The 26,767-nt window shown below is 47.5% G+C and overlaps 11 protein-coding genes and 1 non-coding gene across 12 annotated transcripts; 9 read left to right on the top strand and 3 right to left on the bottom strand.

Moving 5' to 3' along the window:
• Positions 1-3,717: 3,717 nt before the first annotated feature.
• Positions 3,718-4,186, top strand: BABINDRAFT_161167 (uncharacterized protein). The gene has a single exon (XM_019128681.1). It carries the CDS (start codon positions 3,750-3,752, stop codon positions 4,158-4,160), a length of 411 nt encoding a protein of 136 aa, XP_018985520.1. The 5' UTR covers positions 3,718-3,749; the 3' UTR covers positions 4,161-4,186.
• A 1,225-nt stretch (positions 4,187-5,411) lies between these two features.
• RMP1 (Rmp1p) lies at positions 5,412-6,837 on the top strand. The gene has a single exon (XM_019127025.1). The coding sequence runs from the start codon at positions 5,774-5,776 to the stop codon at positions 6,482-6,484; it is 711 nt and encodes a 236-aa protein (XP_018985519.1). The 5' UTR covers positions 5,412-5,773; the 3' UTR covers positions 6,485-6,837.
• BABINDRAFT_129685 (uncharacterized protein) lies at positions 6,838-7,772 on the top strand. The gene has a single exon (XM_019127026.1). The coding sequence runs from the start codon at positions 7,191-7,193 to the stop codon at positions 7,515-7,517; it is 327 nt and encodes a 108-aa protein (XP_018985518.1). The 5' UTR covers positions 6,838-7,190; the 3' UTR covers positions 7,518-7,772.
• A 278-nt stretch (positions 7,773-8,050) lies between these two features.
• Positions 8,051-9,385, top strand: BABINDRAFT_35630 (uncharacterized protein; the record flags this gene model as incomplete). The annotated part of the gene is made up of 1 exon (XM_019131725.1): positions 8,051-9,385. The coding sequence occupies one exon, from the start codon at positions 8,051-8,053 to the stop codon at positions 9,383-9,385; it is 1,335 nt and encodes a 444-aa protein (XP_018985517.1).
• Positions 9,386-10,073: 688 nt separating this feature from the next.
• On the bottom strand, positions 10,074-10,985 carry BABINDRAFT_7660 (uncharacterized protein; the record flags this gene model as incomplete). The annotated part of the gene is made up of 1 exon (XM_019132657.1): positions 10,074-10,985. The coding sequence occupies one exon, from the start codon at positions 10,983-10,985 to the stop codon at positions 10,074-10,076; it is 912 nt and encodes a 303-aa protein (XP_018985516.1).
• Positions 10,986-11,685: 700 nt separating this feature from the next.
• BABINDRAFT_t192 lies at positions 11,686-11,756 on the top strand. Its single transcript has one exon. It is a non-coding gene; the product is annotated as a tRNA-Gly (tRNA).
• Positions 11,757-13,449: 1,693 nt separating this feature from the next.
• Positions 13,450-14,644, top strand: BABINDRAFT_161163 (uncharacterized protein). The gene has a single exon (XM_019128680.1). It carries the CDS (start codon positions 13,618-13,620, stop codon positions 14,554-14,556), a length of 939 nt encoding a protein of 312 aa, XP_018985515.1. The 5' UTR covers positions 13,450-13,617; the 3' UTR covers positions 14,557-14,644.
• Positions 14,645-15,049: 405 nt separating this feature from the next.
• On the top strand, positions 15,050-17,188 carry BABINDRAFT_161162 (diphthine--ammonia ligase). The gene has a single exon (XM_019128679.1). The coding sequence runs from the start codon at positions 15,080-15,082 to the stop codon at positions 17,048-17,050; it is 1,971 nt and encodes a 656-aa protein (XP_018985514.1). The 5' UTR covers positions 15,050-15,079; the 3' UTR covers positions 17,051-17,188.
• A 790-nt stretch (positions 17,189-17,978) lies between these two features.
• On the top strand, positions 17,979-18,792 carry BABINDRAFT_161161 (60S ribosomal protein eL6). The gene has a single exon (XM_019128678.1). It carries the CDS (start codon positions 18,110-18,112, stop codon positions 18,641-18,643), a length of 534 nt encoding a protein of 177 aa, XP_018985513.1. The 5' UTR covers positions 17,979-18,109; the 3' UTR covers positions 18,644-18,792.
• BABINDRAFT_161160 (glucan endo-1,3-beta-D-glucosidase) lies at positions 18,767-21,169 on the bottom strand. Its single transcript, XM_019128677.1, has one exon. The coding sequence runs from the start codon at positions 21,089-21,091 to the stop codon at positions 18,965-18,967; it is 2,127 nt and encodes a 708-aa protein (XP_018985512.1). The 5' UTR covers positions 21,092-21,169; the 3' UTR covers positions 18,767-18,964.
• A 1,126-nt stretch (positions 21,170-22,295) lies between these two features.
• Positions 22,296-24,556, top strand: SEC1 (Sec1p; the record flags this gene model as incomplete). Its single annotated transcript, XM_019130992.1, has 2 exons — positions 22,296-22,326; positions 22,370-24,556. 2 exons carry the CDS (start codon positions 22,296-22,298, stop codon positions 24,400-24,402), a joined length of 2,064 nt encoding a protein of 687 aa, XP_018985511.1. The 3' UTR covers positions 24,403-24,556.
• Positions 24,557-24,564: 8 nt separating this feature from the next.
• BABINDRAFT_161158 (uncharacterized protein) lies at positions 24,565-26,420 on the bottom strand. Its single transcript, XM_019128676.1, has one exon. The coding sequence runs from the start codon at positions 26,301-26,303 to the stop codon at positions 24,951-24,953; it is 1,353 nt and encodes a 450-aa protein (XP_018985510.1). The 5' UTR covers positions 26,304-26,420; the 3' UTR covers positions 24,565-24,950.
• Positions 26,421-26,767: the final 347 nt, after the last annotated feature.

Raw genomic sequence — 26,767 nt, 5'->3', positions numbered from 1 at the left:
CTCAACTGTGGGCGTTTAAATGCGTTTCAAAGGTGAGACAGCGATTGGGATATCCAGTGATATATACTCGGGTCTCTTGACGAGGCTGAGGTTGATCTGAGACGCGATACTTTTCCAACGTCCTGCACGGTCAGATCTGCGGGCGCAGACGTTACTTGCAATGTACAAACGGGGCTGTACGTAAGGTAAAGCTTGGGCTTGAGTACTCAAGTCGACACGAAGATGAATTAGCACGATTAAATTGATATAATCAGCTCTGTTTCCTTTGTTTAAGCGCCGTAGTTGTGCTAGAGATGCTACGTGTAGATGATTACTATAGGCTGAGGCCAGCCTCTGCTAAACTTGAAGTTCTCCCTCAGAATACCGTATTTGTATATTGAGACAGCCGGTAGCGTATCACAAGGCAGGAAAATACTTGAGTATCCGCTTGTACATTACTGAAAGCTTGGGGAGGTTGTGCATGGTAAACACCAAGTTTTACCATGAGTATGGTCAGGATATATAGTCATTAGTGCAGACTATCAGTACCTGGCTGGCTTATAAAACTTTGAATGACAGGGATATGCAGAGGACGTTGTCTAGTTGGCACTGTACGTTTGAGGATAACTTTGGGAAGTTTCAGGATACCATCCTACTTTCGAAGGAAAATACCAACATCCCGGGGAAATACGCTGGTCTTTTACCTGTTACAGAAAAATAATAAAATAAGGCACCCTATGTGCGGCAGATGACGCATACGGAGGTGTGATGCCATACGACCCTTGAGGCTATGCGACTTCTAAATATAGAGAGTTTGTACAGCCTCTGTCGATCATTTTTCGCTCACATAAGTTTGGTAGATTAGCCAGGAACCAATATACCAGTCATTGGTGCCTTGATGCAGGGGCAATGCGGCCGAAATTCAGGTTTGGGCTAACTGTACTCGGCCGGGGGCAGCGAGGTACCGGTTAAAATTTAAATTGCATTCAAGTACCGTGGTGCAGAAGTAAAAGCGGCGTAGTTAATCATAAAAACAGCTCCTTAGTTCTCTTCTAAAGGCTTTTCACCTTCTAGAACCTGATCCATTGCTACCAGTCATATAGGGTTCACCAAAAGGACTATTTCAAGGTTCATCTGTAGTGCCAAAATTAAATTGATTGTTAGCCATATGAAACAGAATAAAAAAGCGAATTTAATAATCTATTTTCATGGTTTAAATCAGCGTTCGTGATAATCCACGGTCCGATATTAATGTATATATATATATATTATAATCATATACACGTATATAATCTCAAAAGCAGATAATATTATTTTAGATCAAGCTTTCAATAAATATTAGATTAACAGTCTACCTAAACCTTCGGTTATATGTATACTTTTATATATTCCCACTGAGTATGTTTCTTTAAACGTTTTACTGACTCCATCACTTGAATGAATACTGCAGTACAGTACTCTTTAGTGCTGGTAATACTACATAGTTAACAGTATTTGGGAAACTTCAGCCGAGCCACGCATATACTGTCTGCAACGCCGGTTCATGGTGTGTTTTCTCAAGCTACACGTTGTATCCAGCCCTTTATCCCTTGAAAGGGCTAGATCTACCTAACTAGGTCCCCCAAGAAATAGCAACCCCTGAATATGACTAAACCCCGCATGTTTGGGCATTGTGTTTCTAGCAGGACCAGCGATCCGATTTTCCTGGACACCAACACCCGACCGCCTGTATGGTTCTACCCCACCTACAAAGTTCGGAAGACACTTTCGCGACATCTGTATCCTTGACGAGAAAGTATATGCATCGAAATCCACACATAACAACTCCTTTATTTCTTGACGAAGAAACAAGAAGCGAACTAAAGCCAGCTCTTCATTACCGCTTGCGTGGCGCTAGATCAGTATACAACCCCCCAGAACGGTGATATAACGCGTTCGTCTTTCAACACTAATCCATATCTTGCAAGGTGTCTGACATTGTACCGAGTCTCAACACTAGAGACAGGTAATACACGCACCAGGAAAAACAATACACGACGCGTAGAATGGAAAAAGTTTCCGGCGGATACGAACCCCGAGCAGAGCCATTGTTTGTTTACATCGCGTTTACGCAGCCTTCCGCAGGGTTTAGTTTACATAGTGAATCGCGTTTTTGAGACGCGTCTCATACTCACGTTCGCTTCTGGACAAACGGGACGTTACGCGTTGTATATTATTTGAACGCATTCGTACAGAATAATCACACACGTGTATAGGTCCACGGGTGGTGCCTCGGTTGGCTCCGCTTTAAACCGTGCCACAGTAACCACTCCATCCGAAAATAGATTTCACAACCGGTATTAACAGTCTGGAGGCTACAAACAATACAGGATAGCTAACAACGTTTTCATAACAGCCAGCCAAGCAAACACCAGTGAACTATGGAACGCGATCTGATAGAGCCACGCCTGATGACCCTCACCTAGGTTTCGTTCTCTCATGCAGTCCATGCGCAGATCACGTAAATCGGATCCTCGGTCAGCGGCGGTGATACAGTAGTAAATAGTGCTCCAGGTGCATTCCACTCACGTGTTACAAATGGGAAGCTTAGCTCGCTATTAGAGCGTGCTTGAGAATTGCGGGATACAGTTGGATTGTAGAATCCAAACTGAGTGCACAGTGCGATTCACATATGGTAAGAGTTGACTTGCAGAGCTACTTACTGAGGAATAAAGATCGGCCCCCTAACTACTACACACTTTAACAAGCCATAGGACTTTGCCATACATACCCAATGCCGTGAAAATTATCTCATCACGTCGTCGTATTCAGACCTCGGGTAACTACCATTTTCGTTATAGCTTCCCCTTAAGGCGTCTGGCCGTCTACCAAGAATATAGAGGCAAGGGGTAAACGAAAAAAAATCTGCATGTATATTGTATATCAGCTGCCTGTATAGAACTCGGAAAAATCTACGTTGCCTGACGATAGAGTTTCAACCGGGTATGGGACCACTTCCCTACACTAGTCTGTCTGACCGCATTGTTATGCAGCTCTACAGGGGTGCGAGATTAACTCGGGATATAACGTGGTGCCAAGACACGGCTGTCTAATATCTACACTATAACTGAGACATTTAGTTTGCCGGTAACTGTTCAATTAGAGTTCTAGACTTCAGGGCCACCATCCATCTTTCCCTCGTTCCTTGATCAATGGTTTCGTGTTTTCGCTTCTTCCTTTAGCCTGATAAAAAGGAGCAAGAAAGGTGGTGCTGATAATTACCTTTGGCAGCTAAGAGGTTCTACCACTCCCTCCCGCCACACATTGGGTGCCTCTCTTACAATGTAACCCGGGATACCGAGCCTTACATGACGAAAGCTAGAATCGGCTGGCTATCCGCCCGATGCAGAAGGTGCCCTTCCTAAAACAATTACAGGCATCCTGATGCTGCATACTATCCAAAACCTGTAGGCTGTCTGGTATGCAAGGTGAAAAATTTGCGTGTGATATGCATGCAGCTCAAGTTGGCTATTCCTCTAACAGGGATTTTCGCGCTTTTCTATGCGCGCAGTATGCACGCCCATGTAGAAAAGCCAGACGAAACAACAACATTGGTGAACGACAAGGAACAGCTCCGAACCCAACGCCTTGTCTCTCGGGGACGGAGCGAAAAAAAAAGAATATATAAGGCTGCCCCTGCCCGGTTCTTTTGGCGTTCAGTTTTGTTATTCCTTTCCTTAGATAAATAAACTCATCCCAAGACCTAACTCTTATACTTTCGCTTATACACAATGCAATTCTCTACCGTCGCTACCGTCCTCGCTGCCGCCTCCGTTGCCACTGCTTACAACATCACCTCTGTCGAGACTGTTGACCAGCAGACCACCACCGTTGTCACTATCACTTCTTGTTCCCACAACGCCTGCTCTAAGGTCCCAGTCACCACCGGTGTCACCGTCATCACCACCACCGTTGAAAACGTCGAAACCGTTTACACTACCTACTGCCCACTCACTTCCGCCCCAGCTAACGCCACTGTTGCCCCAACCACTGCTGTCCCAGCCACTGTTGTCCCAGTCACCTCTGCCCCAGCCAAGAACGAGACTCACTCCGTCACCTCCTCTTTCGAAGGTGCCGCCGCTGTTGTCGCCGGTTCCGGTGCTGCCGCTGCCTTGGCTGCTGCCGCTGCTTTCTTCTTGTAAGTTATTTAACTTGAGTTCGGAGAAGCTACTTCTGTGGGTTCTCTCTTCATGTTTCATGCCTACTTTTAATTAGCATTTTATATCCTAAACAATATCCATCCTCCTATTTATCTCTGATAATTTCTTTAGTTGAATCATTGTTTTTTCCTCTCTTGTCTTCATGCTACTGGACTATTCCGGACGAGCTCGTTTTTTGCTACAAAATGTTTTCGTTGGGCCTGTTCCTGGATACTAGATGGTTTTTTAATATATATTTATAGATTAAAAACGCGTAAACCAGCGGACTCGCTTTGCTCCATCCAGCCCCATTGATAAGGATGCGTGAATATGCCTGTTTAGCGTTACTGGCCTCGGGAGTTATCTGCCAATAATGCTGACTACGTGCAGGATTGCCGAACCTTAACCTTAACGCAGTTTCTTTTTTCCGCTTTCCTCAAGAGTAAGCGCTGTGCAAATCGTAGGAGAACTGGATTCTCATCCGCACAAACCCTTCGCTAGACGACTCAGGATATGCTGCGGGACAATTAGTTACAAAGGCCCCTCCTATATTTATTAGATTGAAAATTCCGAAGACTCTCTGACTTCGCTTGAACGGGTGCCTCGTGGTATGAGGGACTATTAGCGCACTTCAAAAATTTGGTGTATTAGTCATCCTTATTCGTATGGCTTGTACAGTAAGCACTAACGGTAACATGGGTGAAGACTCCGCCCTCTCCCCGAGAGTGGCTGGCAAGGTGTGAAAAAAAGAAAAGCGAAAATCCCAAAGGGGCATCATTAGGAGGTTTTCTGCCCAAACAGGGAATGGCATGCGCGTGCGTCCAAATGGAGTGCCACTCCTTAATTGTTTTCCTAATTAGGATACAAGAAAAGAAATAATATCGGAGCTGAAATACCACTTAGGCTTCACTTCTTGCTTAGAATATGCACCTTCCGGCATACTGCTTTAGCATTAACTTGGACTCTGGCCGCGTCAAACACGACTTACAGTGCGAGACATCGCTAGGGAAGCAATAATATAGTTTACATGGTAGGTTAGAGACTCCCAAATAGGAAATCGGCCGGATAGATCTTCGACCGGGCTTTGAGGTGCTGGGGTTGAAAACAATACTCGGAGAGTAAAAAAAACAGACCCAGATGCAAGATTCTGCTGTGCTGGTGCTGCTTGCACGAGTTCCACCAACTATATCTCTTCGACTAACCAGTAGTTAAGGTGAGAAAGCGGTATACAGATCAAAATATACGTACAAGAGCATTTTTTTCTCAAAGAGCCATGTCTGGATAAATCTGTCTACTTGAGCTGCATCTGTACGTCATAGTGCTTTAATCTCATTCATGATTTCATAGCTTTTTACGAAAACATCTCTCAAACAGTTGGAGGTTTTGGGGTGTACAGGCGACAGGTTTGCTTCTCCAGAATTATTCTCTTTTTCGCCGTATGTCAATTACTGACCGTTAGTGCTTGGAACGTAATCCGGCAACATATATCCTGCATCTAAATTATTTAATATTTTTCGGTTGGAGTGGATGTCCCAAGCTCTAACTAAACGGCGTAGCTTCTGATTACCCCCAGAAATTTCCCTTTAGATCGTATAACCGTCGGTTTCAATTTCAAAATGCCGCCTAAAACGAAACTGGTGCCGGTCCTTACCCCACTTCAGCAGTTACAATCCGAGTACGGAATCTTGCACCTCATCTACCACAGAAACAAAAACCAGCACTGCAATGCGTCGTGGTGGAAACACCTAAACATTCTTCATCGCCAGTTGCGCAAGATTATACTCTTGAGAGATGGAAAAGAAAGCCCCAGTGGTGGAGGCAAATGCTCCCCTAAGTACCAGCACCGCGTGCGGGTTGCGGACTACCTTGTGAACAAGATCATCCCAGGTGCGTATCGGCACTTTAACGGGATCTTGAGGTTGGGCCAGTTTATCACATTGGGTATGGCACTAATCGGTGTGCTAGGAAAGGTCTTTGTGCTCTTAAAATCCATGTTTGGCTCATCGTTTCAGACAAAACCCCAAGCAGGTAGTTTTACCAGCGACGAAATGACCAAAGGTGCAGTTGATGATTTGGGAGAAGAACTAGGGGAGATGTTGGAACCACTAGACCCGATTCCGGAACCGGCCATGCCCAAGACCAGAAAGCGAAACGTAACCGAAGAGGGGCCGCCGAAGAAGAAGAGTAAGGGTACTAGCATCGACAGTATCTTTGGTGGGAAGAAGGCCAAGACAGCGGGGTTGAAGACCAAAAAAAAAACTAGCATTAATGATATCTTTGGCGGAGGATTCTCAAGCAAGTCAAAGAAGATGAAAGGTAACGACTAGATCTGCCCGAAGTCAATTCTGCGTAACTCCTACGGATATTTCTGTGTGAATACCTCAACAGATATCCCAGGGTATGCCACTTTGCTGGTTGAAGCACAGGTGTTTCTACCACATCGGAACATACATTACAACTCGTTCTTTGTGATATTTCCCTCTAGCTGGGTGATTGACAGCGATTACGCCTCACGCTGCGCATGCAACCATTCGCCTCTAAAAGGCGTATCTTTTGATGTACAGGCCCAATTGTTTATGCTGTTGATCCACATTTCAATGGAAAACCTTGAGTCGAATAAATCCATCAAATTTGTTATTTTCCGTTTACATGTAAACTTTAACCACGCACCTTAACATTGTTACAGGTGTAGTATCGCTTTTTCTTCACACTCTGAGGCGCATTTGTGGTTCACAAAGGAAAAAAAGCCCCATCCGGTGAATGGGAATAAACGAGAAAACCATTATTTAAGACTCATGATCTACCAACTTGGTTATTTTCCTAGAACTATTGCCTATTGATCGTTCCTACAACATTAAAACCAAAAGAGCAGCAAAGCTCCTCTAATACGTACGGGGAATTTTGGCAAAATAATCGTGTCGCGCAAACATCAGACAGCGTGGGTTACTGGTTCCGAGGATAAAACAAGTCCTAGGGATAGGAAAGACTGTGTTTTAAAGTTACAGCCTTACACCTTCGTTCTCACGGACCAAAATGGTGGCTTTTCGAACATTAAAAGAGTTGCTGCTTGGCGAATCCTTAGCCTTTGTCCTAAGGGAAAGCGTCTTCGGATACTTGCTGCCACTGTGGTACAAAGATGCCTTCAGGCACTTGACAAACCTCTCTGATTTTTCTCCTCGAGCTTGTTTCTCGATGAACCGCAACTTTCTTACGAAATTATTGGCAGCGGCAACTATTATCCTAGGAACGCTCATTGTGAGAGCTACGTTAAACGAGGATCTTTCTCCGGACGATGACGACATTTTGCGCAGTATTTCCCATAAGATTCATCAGGTCCAGAGAGAACGGGCTGATTTTTAACCAGACCAGAGGATTAATTGAGGCGTACTTTGGTAATTACGCAACAGTGAAATCTATGGCTGAGACCTCAATGGTTCGTCTTGTAGCGGTGTACACGCGTACAAAATTCTCATCCGATAGACGGACAAGTCGTTATTTTATAATATATCTTTCTCTTCCAGATATGAACTAAATTGGAGGTAATTACGCAATAGTGAAATTTAAAGCTGGGACCTCGAGCTCCCACCGGGCTCACTACAACTTAAAGAATATACAGTATTCCATTGAAAAAGCAGGCCACTTTAACAAACCTACATAGCACCTCTGCCTCTCTATAATCACTTTATAATAGAAATATTTCCCGGATATTGATTAGAATCAAGATTGCGATCCAGCTCCAATACCCTTCTTGTTTTCTCTTCGTTAGCGTTGCCGCAAACCCTCAGCCGCACACTTCGTAAACTTGACAAGCAATTCAAAGTTGCTAACCCTTGCCAATCCACACAGCCATCCATCGCCCATCTAACACAATGTCGAATGCGGATGATTGCCCTATGGTGAAAGAAATCGAAAAAACGGCGCAGGTCGAAATGTACCCCCAAGTTTCATACCTCCTTCCGTTGGAAAAGTTGTACACGGTTCAAATCGGCCACAAGTCGTTCAAGCTCAGCGGGGCATCGCTTTCGTCCGACTCCCCGTCCTACTTCACGGAATACTTCAAAGATGAGGAGAAGCAGAACAGCACGCTTATGATAGACCGGTCGCCCGAGGTTTTTGTCAAGATCCAGCTTCACTTACAAGGCTACTACATCGAGATTGATAACGCGATTGAATTCACCTATCTCTTTGCGGACGCCCACTACTACAAGCTCCCACGATTGAAAAAGATTTTGTACCTGTACGACTACTTTGCGACAATTGGGGGCCGCGGCTTCCGGATCCCGCGCAAGCTCGTGCTGATCCCTGGGGACTACCCCAACTTCTTGTCCATCTCCTACGATGCCGCCTTCCGGGATCCGCAAGTTGTCGTGGCGATGAAAAATATGTTGAGACCACCACCGCAGGAAAACATTGTGGTGGGCGACCGGTCTGCACAGTTGTTCCACGAGCTCTTGAGGACGCTTGAGGGCGATACCGTGCATGTGCGCGACGAGACCCACCGAGCGGACTTGATCCAGGAGTGCCGCTACTACAACTTCAAGGCATTGGAACAGCAGTTTGTCAAATGCAAAATCTCTACAAACCCATTCACCCTTCGTGAAGAAATTACCATGGGCAGCATCAGCGACATTTCCCCTAGAACGTTGCTCAACCCGACTCTTAATGCGCCCCGTAGCCCTTCATCGCCCGCTGACGGACTTGAGTTTGTTCCGTTGCAGTACAAACGTCCGTACTTAGACCAGGTTCTGTCTCTCCAGGTCAAAGAGGTGTACCGCGAGCTAATCTTGCAGATCTCCCTGGCCAACCTGGAGATTACAAAGTTGTCCCTCGACACGGCAAACAACAGTGTGTTCCTCAAGCTCTCTCCGCAATACTCCAAGACGTATTTGGCCAAGTTTGGTCGATTTTTGCCCGACAGAGAGGACATTATTCGTAGTGGCAGCGGTAAGGAGATCTTCATTGTCTGCGACTTAGAGGATTGCCATTGTACGATCAACGGAAAGAGCATGCCGAAAAACTGGTTAGATAATGTTATGACCAGTCGGAGCGACGGCCAGTTATCCAACGGTGGAACCCTGGGCTTGCCAGAGAAACACGTCATCGAGTTCAAGTTGTTGCAGTCGCAGTGGAAGCTCAACGTCCAGGGAAGTCGTGTGGTTGCCCGCGGACTCAAGATAATGGGAATCAGCGACACGTACAACATGTATTCGCAAGCGGCGTTTTTGTAAAGTAGATATGGATTGTAATATTTGTTGAGGTTTGCTCAGTGTAATTATTAGCAAGTTTGTGAGACTATAAAATAAATAGCATGGTAAATTATTGTCTTTTTGAGCTTGAACTAGGTAGGCAATAGAATTCCTTTCTGGTGAAAGCACATGACAGATACGTTGGTTAAATGACAATCAAGAGGTGTTGGGGATAAACTGGCTGAGAAGGATTCTTGAATATCAAAGGGGCCGAGCTAGTTGAACAGATTGATTCTTGATTTTCAACTTGACTGAGCCCATTGCGCAAGAGATTACGGTACCTAAGGATGGCCCATATATGACTAGCTTCAAGGACTGCTTTTCAGTAAAGATGTGATTTGCACCGTAAAATCGACCGTCACGCCAAAATCAGATTTTGAGGACTAATCACGATGGGTATATGATAATGGAAAACCTGTCAGCTGTGACAGGTTTTTTTTATAGCTTGAACTCAATTAAGACTGCCGGTGACATGGTTATTTTTTCGTTAGCCAGAAGGTGTTGAGTTGATTTAGCTCCTGTTTTAATTTCTTTGGCTTGGTTTCTTTCAGTTGATTTTATTTCTTCCAGTTTACTTGGAGCCTTTCAGCTTAATGGCTTAACTGAATTGGCCCGTGCTCGTTCTATGCACTCGCTCCAAGCCCACAAAGTGCAGAGTTGATCCCTTCCGCTATACAGATTCGTCAACCAATATCTTTTCAGCAAAGGTCGGCAAGATGAAGCTTGCCTCGTGGAGCCGTGAGTTATAGTATCTGAACAATTCCCTCTCCTTCATTTTGGAAAGCACCCTCTTTGGCACCTTGACGTCGTCGTCAGCCTTTTTACTACATATCATCAAAGCCAACTGGCCAGAGGTGTAGGTAGGACACGTGCAGGAGGACAACTCTACCACGGGAAAGATTTGTCTGGCGTCATGCATCAAAGTCTTCAAGTTTTGGATCTTTAACCAGACGTTTTCCGAAGCTTGGGTGATGATTATCCCGTCCTCCTTGATGGCGTCGTGGAGCAACTTGAAGTACCTCTGCTGGAAGAACATCTCGGCCGGGCCGTCTGGATCAGAGGAGTCAGTGATAATAACGTCATATTTCTCGCTGGTGGGGGCCTGTGACAATTTATTCAAGAATTCAAAGCCGTCGGTGATGACCACGTTGACCTTTGGGTGGTCAAAGCCCTTGGCCATATGTGGCAAGTACTTCTTGCTCAAGTGGATAACGCCTTCGTCAATCTCCACCAACGTGGCTTCTTCCACCGAGTCGTGCTTCACAACCTCTCTCAAGACCCCGCCGTCACCCCCTCCGATGACCAACACGCGCTTGGGGTTGGAGTGGGCAAAAAGTGGAAGGTGGGAGATCATCTCCTGGTACGAAAATTCGTCTCTCTCACTGACCTGGACGATCCCATCAAGCACAAGCACGTTGCCATAGTCGGTCGATTCGAACACAAGGATGTCCTGGAACGGGCTCTGTTCCACGTGGAGGATCTGCTTCACGCGCAACCTCATGGCCTGGCCGGGGAACGATCCCTCGGATACTTCTCTGAACCAGCCATCCTGAATGGTGACATGGGTTAATTGGCTAGACATAGGAAATATTAAGGGGTGAAGATAACGCGTTGCTGTTTGAGATATTCCTATTTCGATATACAGGAGCTCGTAGGGTCTAGACTGGGAGTCTATGCGGAGTGGAAATTTTTGCGTATGCAATTTTGTCTGTGGTGGGCGATGCAGCTTACGTCATTGCGCGTAGAGTCGTTGGGGGTTGGAGGTTAATATCAGGCAACGAAAGTGTGTAATCTTTAATCTGTCGTACCCTATAGCTGTGATTGACAATTATAAGCAATATATAGTCTTTTCAGCATTAAATGTTTGGTTTTTGAGATGTCTCCTTGTGTACGCAGCTGTCCATTGTTGGAATATGAAGGGTGCTCTACGCTGCTAAAATTATAGATTTCAAGGATGTTGTACAAGTAAAACTCTCATCGGACCTGCGGCAAGGTCTACCCTGTACAGGGCCTATGTTTCCTAGAGAATAGCGAGTCGCCCACCAAGCAAAGTGTATGGAGGGCATATGGTGGACTGATACTGCTTATGGGAAAGAATAAACTTAGACATGGGAGATTGTTCACTTCCAGTGTTTGAACTCGTTCTCAAACCAACTGTGGATATAAAACTTGGACCAGTTTGTTATCACCGTGAATTCCTATGGCCTAGTCTTATCCTTGATTTTTGCAGCGCTTACCAACATTAACCTATGACGATATGCTCATCTGAACCACATCAGCAGGCGCCAGTGGTTTAGTGGTAAAATCCAACGTTGCCATCGTTGGGCCCCCGGTTCGATTCCGGGCTGGCGCATTTTTTGATAATTATCACAGCGGGTAGTATCTATAGAGGAAATGCGTTGTTTTGTAGAAGTACTACGTAAACGGATAGGGTAGTGATTGGTGTACAGTGGTTCGAAGTCAGTCGGTATACAGCAAAACACTGGTTATGTGGTATATCTCTACCTCAAGGGTAGAATATCTACTTATAGTAATAAGTAATACTGGTTACCTATATAATGTATATAGGATAAAGGAGGGAGGAATCGACTTCCCTATATAGAATATTGATCCCTACCACGTGACAGCTACACGCTTACTACAGGTTACTTGAGGATACTGAATTATCAAAGCACTTATAAACCGCAAAGTCGTAACCACTATACTAGGTTATGTTTATCATTATTAGGTATTAACGGCGGAACCTAAACCACAAACTCGAAGCAGACAGATTGGGGTAATGTGACAAATAACGATATGACCACCTTACCCACAGAACCGTGGAAGGGTGATGCCTAAGCTGACTTTCAATAGGGACATACTAACTACTGAGGTCTTTGCGAAGGTCTTTGCCTTGAAGGCAATTGCGTAGCAGCCTACTTTCCTTGGGAAATAACACATGTTGACTTGTAACACTATTTCTACGCGAGAGAATACCTATATTGAGGGACCACTTCACTGCGCATGTGTTGCTTTATACTTTCCTCAGGCACCCACCACCAGTTCAAGAATCAATTGGAAGAGCGTTAAAGATCTTTTACAAGCCACGTTGGTTAACCCGCGTTTTTTTTAGATACGATTGGCAGCGACCTAATGGCTACACTACAAAGGCCATTGGCAGTTCAGTAGACTTGGCAATTCACTTAAATCATATTGGGTGGCATTGCACATTCTAACTACGATAAATTTGATTTAGAAAGCTTCCATGCTCCTTTACAACAGATTATGGTTTTCTGCCATGCATGCATTTGGAATACTTGCATCAGGACGCAGTGCAGTAAGCCTTCATGCATAATACTATGGCCCATCAGACTATACGGAATTAGGAACTGCCGTGGCGTATCAGATGCTCACGCCCTATAGTCCCACTGGCGACGATGATGCAGAAGATCGCCTGATGACCCTCAAATACACCGGGAGTTATATGGCCTGTTGCTGTCTCAAGCGTGGAAGCATGGCTCTTGGTCACTTCATGTAGCTGCACAATCGTCTCGCGTAAGCGATCAGAGGTGATAATTAGTCGTCAAAGACATACGATATGCACGACAGGCTAAACCTTTAACACATATGATGTTCAATACCAGAACCCCCACAGTATCGTTTCTTCAATATGACAACTGAGTTAGAGCTAGGCACATAAATGAAACAATGCGAGCTATCTAATGTTCAAGCTTTCAAATCTCCAGTCTAATCGGACCCACCGCGCTGCAGGCCTTTTCAGTTTTTTCCTGATCAAGTTCTCGTGGGCCAGGCCAGTGGCTCGGCATCCTCGCTTATGCATGGCATCAACCAGGGTGTGAGAGTGCGCATTACGGACTCTGTTTCATCACGGCTAGTTGCCTGTTTTAACGTTGAGCGCATTGTTTACATCTGTACACACGCAAACCTTTGTACGCGTACAGAGGGTAACACATACGATAATCTAACGTATCGGCAGGCTTGGCTTTAATTTCCACGAAAAATCCCAGAGCCCCCTGGCTCGATTGTTAATAAAGCCCCGGGCTGGCCATGTGCGTAGAGCCCCTAGCAGCCTATCAGCAGAGCAGGGTTCCAACAAACATGTCTCTTGCAAAAGTATAATCTCATACAGACGGTCTTGGGGTATAAATAAACGCAAGTATCTCACGCCAAACCAACCAACGCAAATCAGGAATATAAAACTACACAACGTTGCTATGGCTTACAACATTCAGACCGCACGAATTCCAACCTCTTTGTACCGCCAACCATCCAGTTCTATCAAAAATGACAACTCTTCAAACGATGAACTTTTCAGTTCAAGTCCGAGCTCAGTTTCCAGCCACAACAAATCGATGGATAATCAAACCACTGCCAGGGACTTTGAAGTAAAATTGTCCAGAGTTACAGTGAATTTTACCCCCGCCGAAATTGCCACTCTCAAAGCCACTTGGTCGATGGAAGCAAAGGACACCAATAGTGGGGACATTGCTGACCCCAAAAACACCCTATTTGGAACTACTAGCTTCTGGGAGCATGTGTATAGCCTCGTGGGAGAGGAGCATCCCGAAGTTGTGCACCTGCTCCCCCCGATCACCCACCAGACCCAGGCCTTCTCAGGTATGGTTTACCTCTGTATAAGCAACTTGGACAATCTCTCCAGGCTAGATGAGTATTTGGCAAGCTTAGGAAGGAGACATAGTCGAGTGTTCAATGCTCTGCGGCTCCACTTCGAAGCGATGGGCTCAGGGGTGCTTAAATCGTTGTATAACCACTACGGTGAAGCTTTTACCGCGGATATATCCGATGTATGGGCCCGATTTTACTGTTTCCTTGCCAACTCATTGCTCCAGGCCTCACTTTACGACCCAGTCATGTCTCAAGAAAAACTCACCTTCCCTGCCGTGATGAAAGATAATACAATAATCCATAGGGCTCAGGTTGAGTCTGAGTCCAGAAAGAACATGGCTAGTGCTGAAGGGGATGTTTCGGAGAAAAATAGATCGGGGAGGGAAGGTGGAGACCGAGAAGTTACGGCCTTCCGGGCTAGGCAGAGACAGATTGGTTCGTTTGCATCTAGATTGTTTGCGCGTAGAGAATCCCAACTCCGGCTCCAAAGCCCCGCCACTACACCCGTCCCATACAATCAGGTTTGAGTAATTGCATAGAATAATCAAGCTTTCCACCTAGTTATTTCAGACACATAGCAAAGTCACAATCCGGCGAGCACCAGATTCAATTTAAACCCTTAGTTAGAAATCTCTATACCTTATACTTAATTGAACATGCTGAAAACTCTGTCATGCTTACGGCCCTGTAATGAATCTCAATTGTATTCGGCCAGATCTTGAAGTTTTGTATTGTCCAAACAAAACCAGATACATCATGAGTTTAAATACTAGTGACGAGAAAACAAAACCATCTCCAAGCTGGCCACCGAAACACGCCGAGATTCTCCAATGGTACAATCTGTCCAAACAGTGAGGGGGGACGGCCTGTCCAGTTGTGAACCAGCCACAAATTTAAACACCTGAGCAAAGAACTAGTGGCGCAATCTCAAAATGGGAAAAACGTGGCTGAAGCGGCTTCCGCTTTAAGTTTTTCACCATGCAGGACTCTTTATAACCCACCCCGTCTCCATTTCCCTCTATTCCTCGTTTCCTTCTAAACCACCACTAAATGAAGTTTGTAGCGCTCCTTTCGGGCGGAAAAGACTCATGCTACAACATCCTCCACTGCCTCCTGCAGGGCCATGAGCTTGTGGCGCTTGCGAACCTCCATCCCGCGCAGAGCGGTGTGGACGAGCTCGATTCGCACATGTTCCAGACAGTGGGCCACGACATTGTGGATTACTATTCCGAGTGTATCGGGGTGCCGATGTACCGCCAGGAGATCACGGGCTCGTCGAAAAACCAGAAGCTTGAGTATGAGAGCACCCAGGATGACGAGATCGAGGACTTGTACGTGCTCTTGCACGCGGTGCGCACGCGGCACCCGGACGTGCGCGGCGTGAGCGTGGGCGCGATCTTGTCGACGTACCAGCGTACACGCGTAGAAAATGTGTGCGCACGGCTTGGGCTCACCAGTTTGGCGTACTTGTGGCAGCGCGACCAGACGGTGTTGATGCGCGAGATGTGTGCAAGCGGTTTAGACGCGCGCATCATCAAGGTCGCAGCCATTGGTCTCTCTGCGCGCCACTTGGGCAGGACCATCCAGGAGATGGGCCCTGTTTTGGAGGCCTTGAACGCAAAATACGATGTGCATGTGTGTGGCGAGGGTGGTGAATTTGAGACGATGGTCTTTGACGCGCCGTTTTTCAAAAAGCGGTTGGAAATTACTGAGCAGCATGTGGTGGAGGTTTCCAGCGACGACGTGTGCTATTTAAAGTTTGCAGTCAGGATGGTGGATAAGGAGGGGTATGTGATGCCAGATTGGAAGGATGTGGTTGTCCCACCGTTGTTGAGTGAATCGTTCCAGGATGTATACGAGCTTGTTGAGAAGAAGGTGGGGAAGACTGAGAGTGAGGGCGGGTTGAGGTATGACTGGAAAATGGAAGCGAAGGTTCTTTCGACAGAAACTTCGTTGTATATTTCGAATTTGCAGGGGGAAGAGGCGGAGTCTCAGGTCGAGGTGGATTCCACCAAGATTTCTAACCAAATCAAAGACATCTTCGGTCAACTCTCCACGGTTCTTTCTCGTTACGGTTTGAACTTTGCAGACATTCAGTCGACGTCACTTCTCGTAGCAGATATGGCGAATTTTTCGGAGATCAACACAGTCTATTCCTCCTTCTTCCCCAACGTGTTGCCTCCAGCCCGGATGTGTGTCGAGACCTATCTCCGTCCCGGCTGTGGCGTCCAGTTGTCTTGTGTAGTTAAATTTCCCGGGGCCAAGGCAGCCAAGGCTGGGGTCCATGTCCGGGGCTTAAGCTACTGGGCTCCGTGCAACATCGGGCCCTATTCCCAGGCGATTGTGGATACGCGCAACGCTATAGCGAGCCTCGCGGGGCAGATTCCGCTTATTCCCGCCTCCATGGCCTTGCACGACAGTTCCACACCCGAAACGCTAGCCGAGTCCGCCATCTTGGCTCTACAGCACTTGAATAACGTCAAGGCTATCGTGAAGTGCCGCGAGGACTTGGCCATTGTGTGCTTTATCACCGACCTGCTGAGCGTCAGAGTTGTTAAAAGTGTCTGGAGCGAGTACCAAGATGTCACGCAGGGGAACCCCGGCGTTTTGGTCATTGTTCTGGTCAGTCATTTGCCAAGAAACGCCGAGGTGGAGTGGGGTGGCTTGAGTTTTGACCCAGTGGCCAATCAGCGAGACATGTATTATGATTCCGATGACGAATCTGAAGAGGATGCCCTTTGCAGCATGCTTGAGGCGTTGACTGTCGATAAAACCACTGTTAAAACGGGCACAGTTCTGGTTTCTACGATGTTCTTTAACGTTGGTGACGAGTCAGAAATAGGCGAGGTCTTGGGCTTGCCTCAGTCCCACTTCCAGATCTACGGCGCGCCAGAAAGAGTTGCCATGTTGACGACCCTTATGGAAAAGATAGAGTCTGTGGAGTATTTGCCGGTGGGGAATGTCTGGGATCACGCGGGGGTAAAGCATGATTTCGCGATTGTGGTTAGAACCGAGAATTAACGAGCTACGTGTATTAGCTTACAAGATAAATACTGGGATTCAATATGTAGAATAGCGCACTACTAAACTTCACCTCCTGGAGTCCAAAATGAAAGTTACAAGGGTGGCTCATCCCAGTGATATTTCGCAGACTCAAACACGTTCTTGCGATTGGTCATTGAGTTGATACATACAATGAATCTTTGAAAACGGTAAACGCCTTCTAATATTTTGCTTTAAGAGTATGATATTAACACTCCCTATTCTATAATGAATTTCTCGGGAAAGTGCTCTATTTTCTCGCTGATTGGGAGTATTCCTCTGTCCGTCATGCATTGAACCTACATCTGCTATGTGTAACCATCGGGCTAGGACATTCAAGGCATAGTGTCAAGTCTGAGGTTTCTGCCTCTAACACAATGATTGAGCCAAGGTATATAAACTGAGATCTAGAGGTAGGTATGCTTGATATGTCTAGCTAGGATGTATTCTACACGGAAGTTCCAACGGTCTATACCAAGACAATAGTCATTCCACTCCGCTTACAGTTCAATGTGCTTGGAATCAAAAATGAGCCCTATTCAAGGTTTATCGGCGAATTTTCACGCAGTAACCTTTATACTTCTGGGGTAAAGGGGAATTTTTTTCCCAAGGAAAACTCCCCTTTCTTCCCAAGCCTGATTCGTCTCCCAAATTTTAGTCTAGACTCCATAAAGTGTAATAATGGCCTAGTCGAATTTCACTATTCGTGGGTGTGAGTCATGGCTCGACAATTATCTCTCACGTATTTAGGACAACCTCCGATATCCAATCTGCCTATGAGTCAGTGATAACCCTCCCCAGAACACGTGACAGGGGCGTATCCGTCGACGCTTGGTGCAGGTCTTGGTGTTGTGCATATGCGTCTCGAAGCCCGCAGAGACCCATTTAATTCCTTATAGCTTCAAAACCTGGCTATATTTGTTGGTTACTTCGTATCATTTACATCAAAAGGCAAACCTATTTTACCATTTTTCTTTACAGACTATCCTACCAGATTGCATTCCCCTTTTCCAGGTTTCCCTTCATACCCACGCCACCATGACAGCAGTGCTGCGCAAACAAATGACCCCTATTCCGGAGGAAGGGTCTCGAAACACGTACCGCCTTGGGCTGAAATACAAAACAAAGGCCGGATCCCGGGTTCCCCGCGCACCATTGGTGCCGGGAACGGTGCTCATCATTCTCGCAGGGAAGTTCCGGGGAAAGCGCGTGGTGTACCTTAAGACGTTGCTGGACGGGTCGCTTCTCGTGTCGGGACCGTTCATGATCAACGGAGTGCCGTTACGACGCGTCAGTGCACGCTACGTGATTGTTAGTTCGATGCGAATCGTGTTCCAGGGGGTGGACGCACTAGGGAAGTTTGACGTGGAGTACTTCAGTCGCGCCATACGCGAGGGTGCGGAACAGAACCAGGCGGTGATAGACAGGAACCGCACCGAACGGGTTGGAGATCAGCGGGCGGTAGATACGCTCTTGTGGCACGAGATCAAGAAGGTGCCACTCTTAAAGCAGTATTTGGCGACGACTTTCTCGTTGAAGCGTGGCGATCAGCCCCATAAAATGAAGTTTTAGAGAGACATTAATAGGTATATATCTCCCATTTGCTTCCTTGCTAAAGTAAACGTCCCATATCTCCACACCACTAGAACATACTGTGATTTGGTAACATGCCAATACATATTTAATATCGATAAAGGCACCTTTATTTATTTCAATACATCTTCTCATACATATAAACGCAAACAAAATAATCAAACAAAAACACGAAGGGTCTCCCTTGGAAAACATTCCTCCGGAAAATCATAGCCAGACAGCTTGGTAACCAACGGGCCAGACCAGAAATCCCAGTCCAGCCCCCCACTGCTCAAAAAAAAAAAACAGCCCTGTAAACTTCTACGTAGATCCACCGACCCCCGCGGTGTAAACCAAAGACCACGTTAAAGACATCCCGTTATCGAGATACTCACTATTGTAAGAACTCCCGTTAAAGAACTGGAATCCCAACTGCGGGTCGAACAATGCTGAATTCAACATCAAAATACCCCTCCAGCCGGAGGTCAACCCGCCCACTATACTCGCCAACTTCTCGTCCCATTCCTGCTGAACAAAGGTCGGTCCTCGGATGAAAGAAGATACCGGCGTGATTGGCAACATATGGATGCCCTGAATGTACTCCAAGTTGGTACCAAAGTACGTGGTGTGGTCAAGCTTGTTCTCAAAGAGAATCCCGGCAACCTTGTTTTGGATAAAGTTGGCTGGTTGGACAGTGTTGCTGTCCGCTAACAAATAGTACAAGTTCATTGCGCGCTTCTGGATCGCAAGCATCAAGTTGGCCCTGGCCTCCATGTTGGTATCACCAGTCACCGTCGCCCATATCTTCATGGCATACGAAAAGTTGTAATCCTCTGAGGAAGATTCTTGGTCCTTCCCGTCAGCGGCTGCGAATAAACCGTGGGCCCAGCTATGGCCGTGGAAGAAGTCAAAGGAGCGGAAGACCGGGAAATAGGTATCCAGGGACGATGGATTTGCCACATCTCGCACTAAAGACTGCACCCAGGGACTCACCTGGATCAACCAGGTACCACCGAGGTCCATGTCAACCTTGGCGACGATGGCAGCAGCATGGATGTGATAGCCATAATGGAAGTGGTGGTCGTTGTAGTACGGGTTACCGTAATCGGCCGTAGAGTCGTTGGACCCAGAGCGGATCCCGCCCCAGGTAATGTCATAAACAAGCGGAGTCTGCTGCGTGTTGTTGCTGAAGCGCTCAATGGCGGTCTTCATCTTTGCCAAAAGCATTGCAGCGGTAGTCCTGTCCTCTAAAAGATACATCACCACCCAGAGAACATAGGCGTACTTGTCCAAGATCTTGCCACTCACGTACATGGAGTCGACATTGGACAAACTTGCAACATCGTCATTCGCTTCGCTGGCCGCGGCGGCTTGGATGGCAGCAAGCGCAGCCGTGGAATAGCCGGCAGGATTAGCCGTGATACTCGTCCACGGGGCAAACCCGATTGTGGTAGGAAGCAGTTCGGTCATGGTAAAGGTATTGGTCAAGTAGCCCGTGGCGATGCCTTTGCTGGGAGTCTGGAGGCTGATACTGGTCTTGGAAGCTGCCATGGAGCTCACAAACGACTCCACATGGTGTGGAAGAGCAAAAAGCATTGTTGTGTTGGTGTTGGATGTCCCAGAAACACTATAGTTAAGAGAATAGGTAGCGGTGGAACCGCTCACAGTGGCACTAATGCTGGCATCAGTGGCATAACAGCCGGCAGCACCATCATAAGCACCATTGACACCGGTGCAGAGCTGGATAACACAGCCGCTAACGGAGTTAGAGCTGATGATCTGCGAACCACCGTTGAGCCTAAACTGAAGGGACTGGCCCAGAGGAATCGTAACGTACATCCACCAGACGGATGCATCGTTCAACGTAATCTGATATTTCTGGATACCGGCTTTGGGAGCGCTAGCGCCTGTTATGGACGTGAATCCCACCATGCTGTTGATGCGTGGAATCAAGTTGTAGTACACGGTAGTGACAAACCCCATTCCCTGTACCACAGGGGCTATCATGTAACCGCCGTCGGTTGCAGTAAAGGTCAAGGTGGAGCCAAACTTTGAGATGTTTTTCATTCCAAACGCCACTGAAGAGTCAAAGTCAGACGCCCCCATCACGAACGACCCAATTCCGGCGGGCATGTAAAAATACTCCACAGGGTTCACCGAAGCGTCAGGGCCAAAAACCATTTTGGAGGCCGGCGAGTATGTGAGGGCAAGTCCGAGATTGTTTACGCTGTTAGAATACCACACAACGTAAGGATGGGTGTAGGTAGGCTGTGTTTGATCGCTCAACAACATGTTACCGTAGAAGTTGTTGGTCTGCACAGGACCGCTTCTGACCACCCCGCTAGGGACCAGAAGCGGATGGGTGGTGCGGGAGAACAAGGCTGGAGGAGCCACAGTCGAAATTGGTGAGGCAAAGATGTCTACTGCCTCGACGTGCTCTTCGTCCATGGTGAAAATAGCTATGCTCATTGTTTGGGTTTATATGTAAAGGGAAGTATAGAGAAGCAAAGAGATTGGCAAACTGAGAATACAGAGAATGCGGTGCACAGGTTAGAAAGAACCAAGCTGTGGAATAGAAAACTGTAAAAACAGGTGGGCTTTATATATCATGGTAACCTCTTTGTGGTTGTTGTCTAACGACTTGAAGCATAGGGTTGATTGCATATGCATGGACAGGGGGGCACGCATGCACGGAGCGTAGTGGCAAAGTACAGAGTACAGCTTAGAGAGGGGTCTACGAGTAGATGAAGATATCGAGGCGAGATATTCTTAGATATTACACTCGATGTATATTGATGTCACCCAAAATACATAAGCAGTTCCTTTGTTAATTCTAGTAGACGAAACCATCGCGATACATTCAGATATGCACAGACAAGAGTTGAGAGAATGGACAAACGTCTCGGCTGAAAAATTGAAACCTAGTGTATTTTCAATTACCCAAAGCCTAATGGCCAGTATTTGGTTGTGCGAAACTTGATGTTTCCTTTCAAGTCTACACTTTTTACTGTATTCGGAACTTAGACTTGGAAGCCTAGAAAGAGCGTATCACCACCCACTTCAGTCAACCCTACATGTACATGCAAGAGAGAGCGCAACCAAATAATATCCCTTAGCTCTCCAAAATAATGCATAATTTACCATTCCTTAAATAATTATTTCTTTTGGTATGGTACCCCCACAATACAGGGCGCATGGCAGGCATCGTTAAATAGCCCATACAGGATTCCTATATAAAGACTGAGCTCTTTCTCTCTTTTTTAATACCGGAAACGAGCTATAATAACCATTATAAAAAAAGCATCGAAAAAACTCCAAGGTAATCCCGATATTTACCCTATCATACGACTGGTATCGGTCCTTTAATTCCTCCGCACCCTCGTTTCCCCGCGTTCCACCCGCCTGGCTCGCCAGCTGTAATCAGATGCGACCCCCAACCGCCCCAACCCTACCCCTTTCCATGAAATAGTATACCAAAGGTATTACCTAATTATAAATTTAACGCCGAATCTTGATGGGCTGATACAATATCTCTTCACCTCAAAAATTCTTTGGGTATCCCATTGCCCCATGTCTTCCGCACGTGATCTCCACGTCCCCCATTTAAACGCAAGGCGGCGCAAAACAAATCACTCCCTCCTATTCTCCAACGATGGAGTCGCTCTTTGACCTACAACGTAACTGTACGCATACCTCTCCTGCTTTTCGACCCCTACTAACCCACAGACCTTCTTCTGGCGATCACTTCTGTGCGTTCAGCCAATGGCTACAAATGCTACCTCGTACTAGATGCCAAAACCGAGGGTCTCGTCTCGGCGCTTCTCTCCACCAACGAGTTACGCGAACACGTGTTTGCGGTCGAACGCGTGGACCAGCCCCGCGCGCTCAATCTTACGTATGAAGCGATATACATTCTCGATCCAAACGAGCTCTCGGTCAATTGCTTGGTCACAGACTACAAGTACCAGCCGCTGCGCTACAAATGCGGCCACGTGTTCTTGCTCCCAGGCGTGTCAGACGCATTGCAGAGCAAGATCCATAACCAGGAGCGTGCGCAAAGCTATCTCCATGGCGTCGGTACGCTCCACTGGACGCTCCGCGCATACGAGGCGCAGATCTTCACGGTCCCCGACACCACGAAAGCGCTCCAGGTGTTTCACAACGAGAACTGTGTGGGGCTTGTGAGCCAGTACGTTTCCAGGTCGGTGGAAGCGTTGGTAAACTTGTGCGTGGTGACGGGTGAGTATCCGCTCGTGCGCCACTACGCGCCCGCGGGCGCTACGCACAAGTCTGCGGTGTTGTGCCAGCTCATCGCACGCGCATTCCAGGATGCGATCGACACCTACGCACGTGCGACGCCCGACTTCCCGCCCGAGTCTGCGCGGGCGCGGGCACAGCTCATCATTGTTGACCGGTCCGTCGACTACTTTGCGCCGCTCCTCCATGAATTCACGTACCAGGCCATGGTCCACGATGTGGTACCGTTAGTGGATGAGACCTACACGTACACCGACTCGGTCGGCAAGAAGAAGAAGTATGTGTTGACCGACTCCGACGCACAATGGCGCCAGTTGCGCCACCTCCACTTGCTCGACAGTGGCGCAAAGATCAAGGCCAACATGGCACGCTTTCTCCGCGAAAACCCCAACTTCTACGAGAAGCGCGACGCCGATAAGGTCCGCATTTCTGAGGTGGCGCAGCAATTTCTCCAGAAGGACCGCGTGTTCGCGGAAGAGCGCGAAATCTACCTTCACAGCAAGTTGATCCAGGACTGTGGAGAGATCAATAATGCGAGACGGTTGGCGGAGCTTGCGATTGTTGAGCAGGACTGCGCCGCGTTTGGCGTGTCGCGCGAGGGTGACAAGCTCAAGCGCATCATCGACGACGCGTTACCGCTCCTCGCTGATGCGTGCCCCACGCATACCGACAAGTTTCGCACGATCGCGGTGTACGCGTTGTACCGCGGTGGTTTGGTGCATGCGGACTTTGAAAAGTTATTCACGTTTGCGGGGTGCTGGAAGCCAGAGCAGTTTGCGGGTTTGTTCCGGATCCTCGCAAACCTCGAGCTCCTCGGTGCCCAGGTCATCAAGCCGGATGTAAAGAGCAAGGGCTTCAAGAAACAAATGTTCCACTACATGGAAAACACTGACCCGTACGACTCGTCGCGCTTCCGCCCCGCGCTCGAGACCATTGTTGCGCAGGCGTTGGCCAACCAGCTCGATGAGGAGACGTTTCCATACTTCAGGGACAAGCCCATCGAGGATGTTGCCGCCCCAGGTATCGCCACGTTACGTCAGCACAAGGCTGTGTGGGCTAAGGGCTCGCAGTACCTGCCGCCGAAACAGCGTGTATTCTACTTTGTGGCGGGTGGGGTAACTTTTTCGGAGATGCGCTCGTGCTATGACTTATCTGCGAAGCTTGACAAGGAGATATACTTGGGCAGCAACGAAGTGCTTTCGCCGTTAATGTACTTGGAGGCGCTTCGCGAGTTATCTCTGGCGCGCGAGCGTTTGCAGTTACCGGTGGATAAGGAAGTGGATACAAGAGCACCGGAGTTTTTAGTCAAGCGAGGGGATAAACCAAGGGCAGATCCGAGAGCGGAGCCAAGGGCAGATCCAAAGGCAGAGCCAAAGGCAGAGCCAAGGGTGAGGGTTCAGTCACTTAAGGCAACATCACTTTCTCCAACCCCGTCACCGCAGCTGGGGAAAGAAGAAAAAGAGGATAAGAAGCGGTCGCGGTTTAAGAAGCTTTTTAAGTAGCGAGTACATAGCACGAATAATGCTATGCTTAGACACTATAATTACATATCGGTAACGCTATAATTATAGCGAGGGCGTAACAAGTGAGGACATAGCACGAGCGAAGTTGATCCTTGACCCAAAGGCGTTTGAATAGCGTAAAATTAATAAGGAGTAGGGCAGAAAGGTCGCAGATTATAGAATTTATTTAATATTAGGCCAAAGGGACGCGCAAACTTACGCCCGGCAGGTATGACTATAACACTAAGACTTCGAGGCAAAAGTTAGGGTAGGTTCACCATACTGGTACTAATCTCTTTAAAGTACATTCTGTAGACTGGAAAGGTGATTGAAGGATAGCTTGGTTTCGGCCATAGGGCTGACGTAAACCATCGGTACCATTTACCTGGGTAACTGAGAGCATTCGCCGTACTGTCTCCTGTCAGACTCCGTGTGCTGTGTGCCCTTTTTATTCTATCTAATACCCCCTATCCACATCCAATCCATTTATACATATGCGTTACGCAGTCCCCCCTGGCTCTAAAATCTATCCCTCGCAATATCCATGCCTATTGCATACTGCGAACAAAATTCTCAACCACATTTCCAAACGACGGATCATCTTTGAACTTATTAGGCGAAGTGGAGTCGGACCCTGAATTTGAAGAGTCAAAGGCTCGTGACGAAGGCCGAGAGGAGCCTGCGGAACTTGTGGCAGCGTACATTTGTGGGTTGTTGGCCACGCTCCTAGGTCTTGAGCTCGATGAGGGTCTTTCAGGAGGATATAATATGGATTCCACGATTTTATCAGACACATAGCTCATGGCTTTCAGTCTGAGCGACTGTGTAATGGCACTGGCGGCAGATTTCGTGGGCAGCTGCGACTTTCGGTCCCTTTCTTCCAAGTCGGACAAGTTCTTGCTTATCAACCGGTTGAACTCATCTAGCTTTTCGAGCTCCTGGGGGGAGTAAACCACGACGCTGGCATCGTCATGGGCTTCTGGCTCGGGAGAGGCAAACTCAGCAGCCGTATTTTCCTGGTTCTTAGTCAAGAAAGCTTCGTCCACGTATAAGAGCCAGGCAATGGCCCAATTCAACAACCGATTGAGGTTCTTCAAGTTCATGATAAAAAACTGATTATTGACAAACTTGAGGTACATCTTGTGCAAGATGGGAATGAACACGTGGAGAAGAACAAATCCCAACTGGATCAGCTTAATGATCAAAATTTCAATCCTTTTTATAGGTGGAAGGAGCTCGATGTTGTCAGGGTACTGGACGCCAAGAGAGTGCAGCTGGATGGGACCCCCGTTATATTCTGCGTCTAGCGGTGTCTGAGGCTCTCTTTCTTTGAGGAGCTTTTCCAAAAGGAGCTTCTTGGCCGAAGCATCCAAATTGGCCAATATTTGGTCTAGTTGCTCGTCATAGGGGTGCTCTTCGCTCACTGAAAGCTCGCTCCCTGTGGAAAAGACATCCCGGTAGACGTGCTTCAAGTCCCGTACTTTATCTAGCGGATTTAGCCGAATGGCAAAGATCTCTGGAAAGTAGCTTCCGATGAGATACGTGGTGTTGAGTGCGGACTGTGTGTATGAACGTTTCGGTGAGCCGGCTTTCTCTGGCAGGCCAGGACGGGGAGGAATAGAAGGCGTTTCATTGGTGGGCGAAGTGGATGCCGAATAGAACCCGTGTTCATCTGGAACGCTCCCCCGGCCTCTTTTCCTTAGATTAGTGCTGGACTGGTGGAGATTGGCGTCCGCATAAACATACCTGGGAGTGTTCTGACCTGATGCTAGCGCTGAATCCAGCTCGGCTAGGACAGGGCCCTCGGTCACGCTGCATTCACGCAAATGTTTCGTCCGGTTTCGGCGATATCTTTCCTGTACCAGCTGGGCTGGAAAGAACGGCTCCTCAAGCGACGTCATGGGATGTTCTAGAAAATGGACAAGGTTACCAGGGACTGAGTTGAGAAGAGTTACCAGGGATTGGGCTAGCAAGAGTTTTGATTGGCAAGAGGTTTCAGAGACTTGGCTAGTGACTTCTCTGAGATTATTATTCGGTACACTGTGTCTTTACTGGGTAAATGCAAAATAAATACAACTTCGCGGTTGTCGCTAATCTTTGAAGCCTCCTTCTCCCCGAATACAGTAGCACATGCCAAGCAACCGCTGTGGCAGGCCGTTTGTCTAAGGTCGTGGTCGTTGCCATTTTTACGGTCATCGCACGTCAATAGAACGTTGCTCTCTGCACGAGGTGCATGCATGAACATGGGACAAACGTCAGGGAGCAACCATACTCGGGGTTTAGGCCTTGTGGCCAGAGTGAAAATTGCTGGCGGTGGATCTTATAAATGTATCGGATCCCTCCGTCTTTTGGAAAATTTCCTCTC

The sequence above is a fragment of the Babjeviella inositovora genome, assembly GCF_001661335.1.
Source record: "Babjeviella inositovora NRRL Y-12698 unplaced genomic scaffold BABINscaffold_5, whole genome shotgun sequence".
NCBI lineage: Eukaryota > Fungi > Ascomycota > Pichiomycetes > Serinales > Babjeviella > Babjeviella inositovora.
The sequence above is the reverse complement of the archived record's forward strand: the minus strand, read 5'-3'. Positions and strand labels throughout refer to the sequence as shown.